General features: G+C 39.9%; 1 protein-coding gene across 1 annotated transcript in view; it reads right to left on the reverse strand.

The window, feature by feature from the left end:
• tmc1 (transmembrane channel-like 1) overlaps window positions 1-12496 on the reverse strand; it is a 56263-nt gene that overhangs the window by 11060 nt on the left and 32707 nt on the right. Inside the window, exons 8-14 of the mRNA XM_069919287.1 lie at window positions 12255-12399; window positions 9248-9442; window positions 8777-8956; window positions 8316-8471; window positions 7652-7780; window positions 6557-6624; window positions 4516-4755 (exon numbers count right to left, since the gene is read on the reverse strand). Of these exons, the coding sequence (XP_069775388.1) occupies window positions 4516-4755; window positions 6557-6624; window positions 7652-7780; window positions 8316-8471; window positions 8777-8956; window positions 9248-9442; window positions 12255-12399 (1113 nt within the window). The remainder of the gene's footprint in view (window positions 1-4515; window positions 4756-6556; window positions 6625-7651; window positions 7781-8315; window positions 8472-8776; window positions 8957-9247; window positions 9443-12254; window positions 12400-12496) is intronic.

Raw genomic sequence — 12496 nt, forward strand, 5'->3', positions numbered from 1 at the left:
ATTTGCTGACTTTAATCCCAATAAGGCAAGGCATAAAGACAGCTCCCATTTTCACTGCTAAGGAAGAAAAGAACATGGATCAGCTGGGCGCAAGCCAATTACCTGATGGAACATGGAAAACACCAGATGGAAGAACTGTTCTAAATAAAGAAATAACTCGCAACATTTTAAAACACCTGCATCAACAGAGCCACTGGGGCACTCAAGCCTTATGTGACACAGTGCTTCGAGAATATGTGTGTAAGGGAATCTACACCTTGGCCCAACAAGAGGTGCAAAATTGTTACCTATGCACAAAAATTAATAAGAAGATAATGAGGACAGGGACCATGGGAGGTCAACCATTAGCCATACGCCCTTTTCAACGTATCCAGATCGACTTCACAGAGTTACCTCAAGTTCAAAGATGGAAATATCTGTTGGTGATAATAGATCACTTTACCCGATGGGTAGAAGCCTTCCCAACAATAAATACTACAGCCTCTACAGTAGCTCGCCTCCTCCTAGAGCAGATAATCCCCAGATATGGTATAATGGATTCTATAGACTCAGACAGGGGTCCACATTTTTCTTCAAAAATCCAGCAATTGATTTGTGATGCATTACAGGTCTCTTGGAAATTACATACCCCTTGGCATCCACAAAGCTCAGGGAAGGTCGAACGTATGAATGGAACACTAAAAATCCAATTGACAAAGTTAATGGTGGAAACTAAAATGCCTTGGATAAAGTGTCTGCCCCTGGCCTTATTGAGAATTCGTACTGCCCCACGAAAAGATGTAGGGCTGTCCCCTTATGAAATGATGTTTGGGCTTCCCTTCTGGAGTACAGTTGAGGGGTGTCCCACCTTGGGGGAAGGGGATATATTTGTTAGGAACTATTTACAGGCACTGTCACGCTCTCTTACAGATTTACGAAAGAGAGGACTATTGGCACAAACACCGCCTCTAGACTTTTCTTTACACAAAGTGGAACCAGGAGACTGGATTCTTATCAAGACCTGGAAGACTGAAAAACTCCAGCCCCAGTGGGAAGGTCCATACCAAGTTCTCTTAACTACAGAAGCTGCAACACGAACAAGAGAGAAGGGGTGGACACACGCATCCAGATTTAAGGGACCTGTAGAGGCGCCACAGGATCCTGATACGAACTCAGATTGGACTTGTATTCCTGGAGAAAAACCTCTTACCTTACGATTTCGCAAAAAGACTTAATTCACAATGTTATTGTTATGTTCTTTGATTTTTCTTAGTTTGCCTATGTCTTTATCAGGTGTGAAATGTAAGAAATGCAGAGATACAGTGGTCCTGTTTCAGGACCACATTTGGGGAAGAAAGGAAGGTAATTTCATTTCCCATACCTCAGTTCCTGAGAAATGTTGGGCAGAAAATACCACCCAACATCCATATACCCCTTGTGTAGAAAAAGAAGGAAATAATATGGGTCATTATATACAGATTCCTAATACCACTCCTTTCCCTCTTAACGGTTGGAAAGGTGACTCAAGCCCACCATGCCCTGATGGACTCTGGTTTTGCATACACCAATGTACTGTTCCAATGAAAAGTTACACTCCACACTTGAAATTGCCTGTCCCTTTAAGACAGCCGGACTTAGTTCGAGTCCATCCAAATAACCATGTAAGTTTCGGTAATGCAATTGGGGGAGATAACCTTTTTGTAGATCTGGCAACTAAAATTGCAGGAACTTTTAATGTAACTAATTGTTGGGTCTGCGGGGGTCCACGGATGTCAGAACAATGGCCTTGGTGGGGAGAACCTCTCAATTCATTGACCATGATTTCCCGCATTTGGACAACTAACCGAACGAGATCAAGAGAAACCTGGTCTCTCTCTAACGTCCCCTCTGGTTTTTATTGTCTCTCACGAGCCGGCAAATACCCAGTAGGAGAAAGTCCCTGCAAGGCTGTATGGATTCGCATTTCACCTGGTGTTTTCACTTGGTTTCCTAAACCTCAGACTTGGTTCTTATCCACTGTTTTTAAAACTAATTGCCTACCCCTATCTAATAGCAGTATTCAGTTTTGGAATTGTACCACTTCCACCATCACAGGACCATACCAATCAAATCCTGTTCTTAAAAGAGTTTGGGAAAGGGGGTATGGAGTATCCCCAAATGGATTATTCTGGGTATGTGGTAATAAAGCTTATACTCGTCTTCCCTCACAGTGGAGTGGAACTTGTTTCCTAGGAATAATCCGCCCAGAATTTTTCCTTCTACCCCACGATCACGGTCATAAATTAGGCGTGAAGGTCTTTGATACATTACATCGTGAACCCCGCTCTACCACGGTACATTTGGGAGAATGGAGAGATGATTGGCCTCCAGAGCGCATAATTCAATATTATGGTCCCGCTACATGGGCTCAAGATGGATCTTGGGGTTATCGTACTCCTATATATATGTTAAATCGCATAATTCGCTTACAAGCAGTGCTTGAAATTGTTACAAATCAAACAGCTATAGCCCTGCAATTACTGGCACTCAGCAAGGTCAAATGCGCTCTGCTATATATCAGAACCGTCTAGCCCTAGACTATCTCCTAGCCACGGAAGGAGGTGTATGTGGCAAACTTAATTTGACTAACTGCTGCTTACAGATTGATGATAATGGAAAAGCCATTCGTAAAATCGCTGATAATATTCGTACATTGTCCCATGTACCGGTTCAAACCTGGCATCCTTTCCCACAATTTAATTGGATGGACAAATGGTTTGGAGGAACCTGGTGGCGTACCTTCTTGTGGGTCATCGGAGGTATTTTATTCCTCCTACTTATTTTGCCCTGTATTATTCCCTGTCTACGCAGCCTGGTGATTTCCATGGTCGAACAAGCTATGCAACCAGGGGGGATGGGAGACCCTGTAAGACTTTTATTTCAGCGTGAGATTAATGTATCATAAAACATTTCTCTTCCCTAGCTTAGAATCCCCATTCATATCTATACATATATTCAACACATTTTAAAGAGAGAAAGGGGTGGATTGTGATATAGAGAATTTAGGTTAAAAAGACTTAAGTTAAAATGTGATGATTAATCATAAACAGGGAAGCCAGAATGGACAGAGAGTTTACTAGCAGTCAAGGACAGAAGGAGCTGCTGAATATGTTTTTTTAAACCTATCTTTTCATGGTCATAGTGAGAGACATGCAGGAGACAAAGGATTGATAAGAAGTGTGAGAAACAGAATTCAGTGAATGTAGAGTTCACAGCGTACGTAACGAACGTGATAATTAATAATGCAGTTATACTTAGAATGTTTTTGTAATACTAACCAATTAAAACAGTATTAATAAGAAGGGGAAGGGCAAATAATAAAGGTATAAAAATCAATGCACTGTATGTATCAGGGCTTAACTGGTGAGAAACCAGTTGAGTCCAACTCTGCAGACTTGTAAATAAAGCTTGTCGTGTCATCAGTTTTAAAGAGACTCATGTGTGAGAAGTTTTATTTCTGACATCAATCACACCACAACTGAAAGAATACTGATTGGAAAATTTCTGTGTTGCTAATTGGGCAAATGGTTGCTAAATTTATCTACCTCCTGTGCAGGCTGACAGAAAAGTTAAGAAGGCCTAAGAGATGCTGGGCTTCATTAGTCGGGAGATTGAGTTCAGGAGTTGTGAGGTGATGTTATAGCTCAACAAATCTCTGGTGAGACCACACTTAGAGTATTGTGTTCTGTTCTGGTCACCTCATTTCAGGAAGGATGTGGAAGCTATGGAGAGGGTGAAGAGGACATTTACCAGGATGTTGCCTGGATTGGAAAATATGTCTTATGAGGCAAGGTCATCAGAGCCAGTTTTTCTTTTTGGAGCGAAGAAGAATGAGAGGTGACTTAATAGAAGTCTGCAAGGTTATGAAAGGCACAGATAAGAGAGACAGCCAGTTTTTTTTCCTGGGGTAAGAGTAGCAAATACCAGAGGACTTTTTTAAAAATGTAGACATTTAGCATGGTAACAGGCCATTTTTCCCCATGAGCCCATGCCACCCAATTAACCTTACATCCCCAGTACACTTCAAACAGTGGGAGGATTCTGGAGCCCCTAGGGAAAACCCATGCAGACACAGGTAGAACATACAAACTCCTTACAGACAGCACAGGATATGAACCCCAGTCCCAATCACTGGCACATAAAGGTGTTGCATCAACCACTACGTCAACTGTGCCACTCCAATCTTTGTATATCTATGCAAAGTGAAGGGAGGAAGGTTTAGGGGAGACATGAGGGGAAAGTTCTTTTATACAGAGAGTTGAGCGTGTCTTCTCAGGGGTGGTGGTGGAGGCTGGAACTTTGACCGGCACATCAATTAAATAAAAGTAGGGAGGGTTTAGTTTATTTTCAGTAGATATATATATATATATATATATAGGTTGGCACAAAATTGTGGGCTGAAGAGCCTGTACTTTGCTGTAATGTTCTAATGCTAATGTGGAGTGCATATGAGAACATAATCATTAAAGTTATTATTTCTGAAACCATGTTATTTACCTAAATGGTCCACAATCAAAAGATGGAGGTATTGAAACAATTGTGTAAACTGCAGGCAGTGTTGACAGGAACAAGATAATCAACAGCATGGCCATGTAGAAGTTGTTGGATCTTGATGCCTTAAATACTCGCTCATGTGGGACATTGGTACACATGACAGCCCAACACTGCAGGTACATGGAAGCCAGGAGACGTAAAATATTGATAGCTGGAAGGCATGGAGCAAAAAAGGCACCCATCCTGTGGGGGAAAAAAGGAAAATAAATTGTGATTTATGTTCATATATTATAGATTTGCACTTCTACAACTACAAATCAAACCACACAAAGATTATCCGACTGATTGAAGTACATTAAACATTCAATAATACATTAGAATAAATCATGAAGAATTTTTAATCTGTGTTGTTAACTAATCAATTATCAGTGGTGAAATATAGTAATAAAATCATAGGAACAAAGCATTTTAAAGAACAATCTGTTGGATTATATTTGCCTTCAAATACATTGCTCCAAGGGATAACCACAAGGTACACTGTTTTTCCTTTCCTACCAATCCTGGGGTAAAATATCTCCATTTCATTAATTCCCCTTTGGGTCTTTATATTTAAATTATAAGCTAAAGATCAATTTATCAATTAAGCTTATCTTATAATTCGTATGGCCATAACTGCCAGTCAATAATAAGACGAGATGTTAGAGCAGTCAGTATATTCCAATAGAATTTTTATCTCTGTGATGTACAACTGAAAATAATATCAGTAACTTCTTTAATGCTTCATCCTTTTGTTACTTCAACAGAAGATTACTGAAACCCCTAAGTATTTTATTCAATTATTAATTTTTGGAATTCACACCCTTAATTCCAAAATATCTCCAAATTGTTTGGAATCTCCGATAGCAATTTTAAAAATTATTGGTTATCCTTCGGTTCGAAGAAGACACGTTGCTGTGCAGTTCAACTGTGGACACGAAGCTGACTTTGCAGTCCCAATCTGGAAGCGCAGAGTCTAGCACAATGGGGGCACTGGAAATCTGTTGTTGTAATAACTGAGGCTGCTGCTTTGTGACGCCATTCACGGTTTTCCACCAGTCTTTGGCAGTGACTGTCTTCAAAACTGGTGTAGGCTTCATTGCGCAGGGCTCGCCAACAGGTTCTGTCAGCAGCTGCAGCTTCTAGTTCTCTTGGCCGGATGTCACAGTAGCGTAGGGTTTCCTTCACAGCGTCTTTATAGTGCTTGCGTGGACGACCTTGAGATCTCCTTCTGGTCTTCAGCTGGCGATGTAGTCATCCATTCTGATAACGTGCCCCACCCACCACATCTGGGCTCTGATGATCAGGGACTCAATGCTGGTGAACTTCATTCAACCTCCAGGTTGGAGACATGGTCTTGCCAATCAATGCCAAGGATGGAACAAAGGGCGCGTATGTGGAATTCCTCCAGTTGTTTGATGTGACGTGAGTACATGACCACAGTTCTGTAGATTTTCAGCTTTGTGGAGATGTGGATTTTGTGTTGATTGAGCTCTCTGGTTCGCATCCTCCCCAGAGCCTGGCTGGCCTTGCTGATCCTGCAGACAATTTCCTTGTCCATGGACCCATCTCTCGAGATGGTATTTGAACCTGTTCACCTTTGTCAGCTAGGTGTCGTCAACAGTGATTTTTGGTTCTATGGCGTTGGTGTTTGGCACAGACTGATGGAGTACTTCAGTCTTGTTCAGGTTGCTGGTCAGGCCAAAGAGTATAGCAGCGTCTGAGAATTTGTTCATCCTTAATAGCAATACAAAGTCTGAATGTTGCTGCATAGATCACCAAGCAGTGAGGAAACTATTAAATAGGAAAGGTGACAGAAGTTTAACTTTGCTGCATTTCTCCCTCAGCCTAATGAACCTTCCATTTCTCCTTGGGCAAGGATCTTGGGGTTCAAGTGGGCAGGGTATGATAATCGACTTTCAGGGATTCATTTTCTTAAGCACAATGTAAGGTACAAGCTCAAAGCAATATCTCAGAAAGTAACTTGCTATCTTTATGCTGCACCCACCATATCGTGCCTTGATTGAAGATCAAACCCAAAACGTTCCCACTAATATCAAATTCTCCATAGGAGGGCTAAATAAAAATAACAACATTTTTTTCAATCATTTCTGCCAAACAGTGATCTTTATTGATCATGTTGCATTGTTCTCTCATTATAGAAAATGGTACCACTGCTGGAGTTGCTGTAAAGGGAACATGGCCACTGGTGATGACTTGGGAAAACAGGGAGGAGAGACACAGCACTACTCTGGAGGGTCCTACTGCCCAGTCCTAATGCCGATGGCTTCATACAGGTTTTAAATGGACTGTTAAAGGAGCTGATGGTGGGGTTTTTTTTAATCCTGCAGCCAGGGAAATCTGTGCCCAAGATGGATGGCATATTATGAGGAGTTGCAGACTTCAGGGACTCATGCAAAGCACCAGAAATAGAGATAACACCCTCCGTTGAGAAGGTGGAGCATTGGAGACAACCCTATCGGGTGGTGGTCATGGCAGCAAGGGGCTCAGCAGGTAAAGGACCCACACAGGCTGCGGGCAGTTGGTGATTTGTGGTCAAAGGACTCACACATGCTGCGGGCTGCTGGTGACTTACATTCGAAGGTCCCACACAGGCTGCGGGAGGCTGGCTCCAAGGAACCAGGTATCAGAGCGGGGATGTGAGAGGGTGCTGAAGGCAAGAAGGGCTCCCAAAGGCCCTTGGATGCTGAAGGCTTCCTGATCATATCGGAATTTGGATCTGGAGCTCAGATTGCCGATGGCTTGAACTAGAGTCTGTGCAGCTGCGGAGGCTGCGGGAGCACTTAAAGCGAATCCACAGACACTCAGCTCCTCAGAAGGGACTCTCTTTTATTCTCTCTCTCTCTCTCATGGCAACTCTTTGTTTGCCTTACAGCATGTTATATTATATTTTTATGGATCATTACAACCTTATACAGTAGGGGGGTGTGTGTATGTGTGTGCGTGTGTGCGTGTGTGTGCATGTGAGCGTGCATGTGTGCGCGTGTGCATGTGTGTGTGTGTGTGTGTGTGTGTGTGTGTGTGTGTGTGTGTGTGTGTGTATGTGTGTGTGATATACACATAAATAAAAGTTAGATCTTACAAATCCATACTCGAGGTCCCAGCACCAACAATAGTTAACAAATCTGACAAACACAGCACGAAGGAAATCGCCAATCAGTATAGTTACGACGGTGGTTAAAGTATCTGAAATGGTGAGCCGCACAAACTCCTGCGAGAAAATAGAATTGCACATTAAAATTGTTACACTTCTCCGATCCCAGTAAAATCTCCGCTTCAGCTACCATTGCTTCATTCATAACTTAAAGGTTTTTTTCTCTCTCTGAACAAGATCAAAGAGAACTAATATTTCAGTGAAAAATTAAAATATCTCTTCGCAAACATTAAATTACATTTCACTAAATACAGCACTGAAAGAAAAACTACAAGATTAATCCTCAAACTTTTTCCACCCTTCCTGAAATTCATGGACCTTATGGCAAAGTCTTCATTGAGGTCTTATAAAAGTAAGTTTAACTTTGCTGCATTTCTCCCTCAGCCTAATGAACCTTCCATTTCTCCTTGGGCAAGGATCTTGGGGTTCAAGTGGGCACCATAGGCAAAATTTTGGGAGTTGCCCCAGTGTACTTGTTTCAGCCAAACAAGTCATTTTTTAAAAAAATTTACAAATGGACCTTGGATTCAAATTACAGTCTTCGGCGTTGCAATGATATATGTAAGTAACGATTATTTTTAACAAGAGGTACCTGTCCCACCATTGTCTCCCAGCAAGGTCCTCTGGGTACAATTGCAGGATCCACATCCAATAATGGGCGCGCCGTTGAGTTCTCCACCCATGTTCCATTGTACAGATTCTGCTCCCAGATGGTAATATTGTACCTAATAATCTTCTCTTCTTTGAGCTGAAATTAAAGTAGCAATGTGAAAGGATATAAACTCCTTCAGCTCAGATATTAGTTTAAATATGAAGTACGGTAAATTGCATAATTCTTACTGTAATAATAGTGATCACTAGCAAGGCCTTAATTATTAGTTCCTGTTTGATTAGCTCTGGCTGCCAGCAGTGCAAGAGACAGTATCCAAGATCTGTAATGAAGGCTTACAGCCTCATGGTGCTGCTTATATCAACTTTAAAGTAAAGAACCTTTTCCTTCATCCTTGTGTTGCCTAAGAACTCACACATACGAATACAAGACGAAACACTTACCTTAAGGTTAATTTCATCCAATAAAGCAATGATAAATGTGTAGAGATTACCAAGAAACAGAGCAAAAATGCGGCCCAGTTGCCACTGGAGTGCAATCCGTGGATGGTAGTTCTCGAGAGGACTAATGATGTCAAATAACATTGGACAGAACATCCCCAACAGTGACATGACCATATTCACCTAATAAAAACAACACATATTAGCACAAATCATGATCACATAGAGTTAAATCAAATGAATGCTGATGTAAGGTTCTTCAATAATTTTAATGGAAGTTTTCTACTGTCACAAATACAAGATCTTCAGAATAATCTCATCCAAAGATAGCATTTTAATTTAAATTAAATTTAATACAGCAATGTCTCCAAGATCAAATATCATCTGAAAATTTGGAGTGAATGTATATAAATCCTAATCAGCTGCAAATGTTGAAGAGTTTCTACTCGTGTGAAAATTAAGCTGCGCACTAACTTCATTTCTTTCCCACCATCCATAATCTTCCAGTCCTTCCTGCGCAAACTTCTGAGACCTTCTGACGACAAAGAAAATCAGGTAGCCACTTCCAGCTAGAGTGACGAGCACCAAGAAATTGGCAAGAACCCGTAAGAATCTGGTTAAATGGATGTTTCCTTCCTTGCGATTCTCTTGTTCTTCAAGAATGGATTCCTGTGTTCAAGGTAATTTTTAAAATCTCAGGTGTGTATCTCCAAAGGTACATGACACACAAGATGAGAAACAAAGCTTGGATGAATAGTTTGCTCTAGAAATGTATTTTAGTTCAATAATCCATGAGTATGGTGCAAAATATGAATAGCAGCAGGCATTCTTTCTGCAAGATCTGTGCTTTTTCCAAAGGTTACCCTTCTATGTGGATGCAAATTGGGATACTACATGGGCCAGCATCACATAGAAAATAATAAATTACATCAAAGATTAAAGGATTATGTGATGGATTTTCATCATTTCAGTTTTTTCATCAATAATAAAAGGAATAACAGAAACTAGAATTTCTATTCCAATTAAAAGGTGTTTTAATTTTTAAAAATTTAAATGTCATGCAATTGACCTACAATTATCACAACAGATAAAAGTGGAGCATCTGGAGGAGAACATGGGGAGAACGTATAAACTCCTTTGAGACAATGCTGGATTCTAACTCCGGTCAGCATGGCGCTAACTGCTACATTAACCATGCCGCCCCAATAAATAAACTATTAATAAAGTTTGCTTTTGCTATAATTTAAATGCATTGTTTTGACTTTATAGTAAAAGCAAACTTTGTTGATAACTTTCTGTGAATATCATTACAATGGTACTCAACCTTTTCCTTCCCACTCACATACCACTTTAAGTAATCCCTATGCCATCGGTGCTCTGTGATTAGTAAGGGATTGCTTAAGGTGGTGTGTGAGTGGGAAGGCTGAGAATCACTCCTCTAGACCCAATTGTTACTGAAATATTTTGCTTGGGAAAAATTGTCATTGGCCCATTTCCTTTGGAGTTCTGAAACCGTGCACATAACGAGTCAATGAGGTACAAATAAAACTGTGGTTTTCAAACTTTTTCTTCCCACTCACATACCACCTTAAGCAATCTCAGAGCACCTATAGCATAGGAAATACGTAAAGTGGTATGTGAGTGGAAAGAAAAAGGTTGAGAGTCACTGAATATACTTATGTATCTATATAGAAGGATAGATAGAATGTTATTGACAGTACAAGATAGATATTAATCTGAGAAAGACAGATGGAAATGTAGGACTGCAGGAAGAGATTTTGAACATGTCCAAGAACGTGGCTGATTTGTTTCTTAATTCTATCCATCCACCTTTAACTGTAATCTTCAAAGTATTTTTATCTAAATTTGTCATTTGATGCACCTTCAACAGCTTTCTAGGGAGAGTCCAAGATTTCCACATTCCTTTGTATAAAAGGTGATTCTTAATGTCATCTCTCTGCATAGTCTAATTTTAAGGCTATGTCACTTTCTCTGGACACTCATACCAGAGGAGATAGTTTCAGTCAATCCTGCTACATAAACACAGCAAAAAGCTGTTTGATCCATAAAATGCTTTCTAACAAATCAAATGTCCGATTCCCCCTCTTCTTATTTCCTTCGAGCCCTGCAACTTATTCTCTCTCACGTGACCATCAACTTTACTTTTTTTTTGCCGTTATCTACACTCAGGAGCCGATGAAGCTGCCAGCAGGTTTTGTGGATGTGGGAGGAAACTGGAGCACTTGTGAAAACATAAGGATTGTGAGTAGAGCATGCAAGACTCTGACCTGAGGTCAGAGTCTCTGGAAGTCATGAGGCCACACAATTTTACACCACCACACAGTCTCATTGCTCTATCATGTCCTTTAATACACCTTCATTCTTTTAGAATCTATGATTGGGAAGACTGCATAACCGTAATCATATTACTGGTCATATTTTTTTCGACAAATGGTTTTACATTAACCGGTTTTAGCATATGTAGCCTGTTATTATAATTTGCTGGTCTTCTGGTATTACATTACAAAGAATATTTTACAGTCATGCACGAAATGAAATTTGCAGCTTTGTTGTACATATCATTTCGAGCATTGTAAGTTACTTACTCAAGGTACATCCTATGAGATTGTAAATGTGATTTTAAAAGATTTAGTCAATAGAAGAGAACTGAGGAAAAAGGGGGACATTTATGATCCATCCATCCAATTAATGTGATTACCGTCAATTAATAAAAATATTATAATCTAGTATTTTGATCATGCTCACTTATATTTAGGATTATAATTACGAGTTTTGATTTCATAGCACTATTATTGGCACAGCTAATTTATGGTAAGCAACGGCCCCAATCTCAGGCTTAAAACTAACATTGGAGGAGTCCCACCTCCTCACCATGATGGAACCAGGATGCCAATGCATGAAGAGCATTCAGAGAAGAATTGTTTATATCAGGACACTTAAATAGTAAAGTTGTGTAGAACTGAACTTGTTGCAGTTGGAAGAGAGCAATATGAAAAGCAACATGATTCAGTCTTTAAAATGGGGTGTGGTTTGCCTCTATAAATTATATATTCATTCGGAGAAGGTAATTGCTAAAACTGGATGAATGTATATTCTGTGCTCTGAATAATGTATGTTCTATTCATTAGTCCCTAATGATGGGAAGCAGTTTTGCAAAAGCCACAGAGTTTTGTTTTTCCTCTCTCTAGTTTCCTTCTTCAACATTTAAATGGAATGAGTGTAATAAACTGCAGAATTTGTGTTAGTTGTGAACTTGTTAGTCCAAATAACCTTTTCTTCTTCCAAATTACTTGTACATATAGATTATCCAGCTTACACAGGCTACAGATGCATTTATAGTTTGGGCCATTTCTTACATGCATGAATCAAACAAATCACATGAAGTCTGAAATAAAATTTTAAATACTGAGAACTAAACTTTTATTTTAAATATGGGTCATAACATCAAATAATCCAGTACCTTAAAGTTGGTAGTGATGGAAGCAAATTTATTATCTGCAGTTTCTGCATTGCCAATCAGGTAGTCCCAGCTTGTAAACATCTTCCAGCTAAAGTTAAAGTTGGTGTCATCTCCACCACCCTCCTCATTTGCATTGCTTGCCATTCTGTGAAGATATTATAGCTTTGTCTTAAGGATTATAGGGACAACTAATTCACTATCATTTAAAAATACACAAAAATTATGACACACTAAGATTTAAT

Source organism: Narcine bancroftii, chromosome 1 (assembly GCF_036971445.1).
Source record: "Narcine bancroftii isolate sNarBan1 chromosome 1, sNarBan1.hap1, whole genome shotgun sequence".
In the NCBI taxonomy this organism is placed as follows: domain Eukaryota; kingdom Metazoa; phylum Chordata; class Chondrichthyes; order Torpediniformes; family Narcinidae; genus Narcine; species Narcine bancroftii.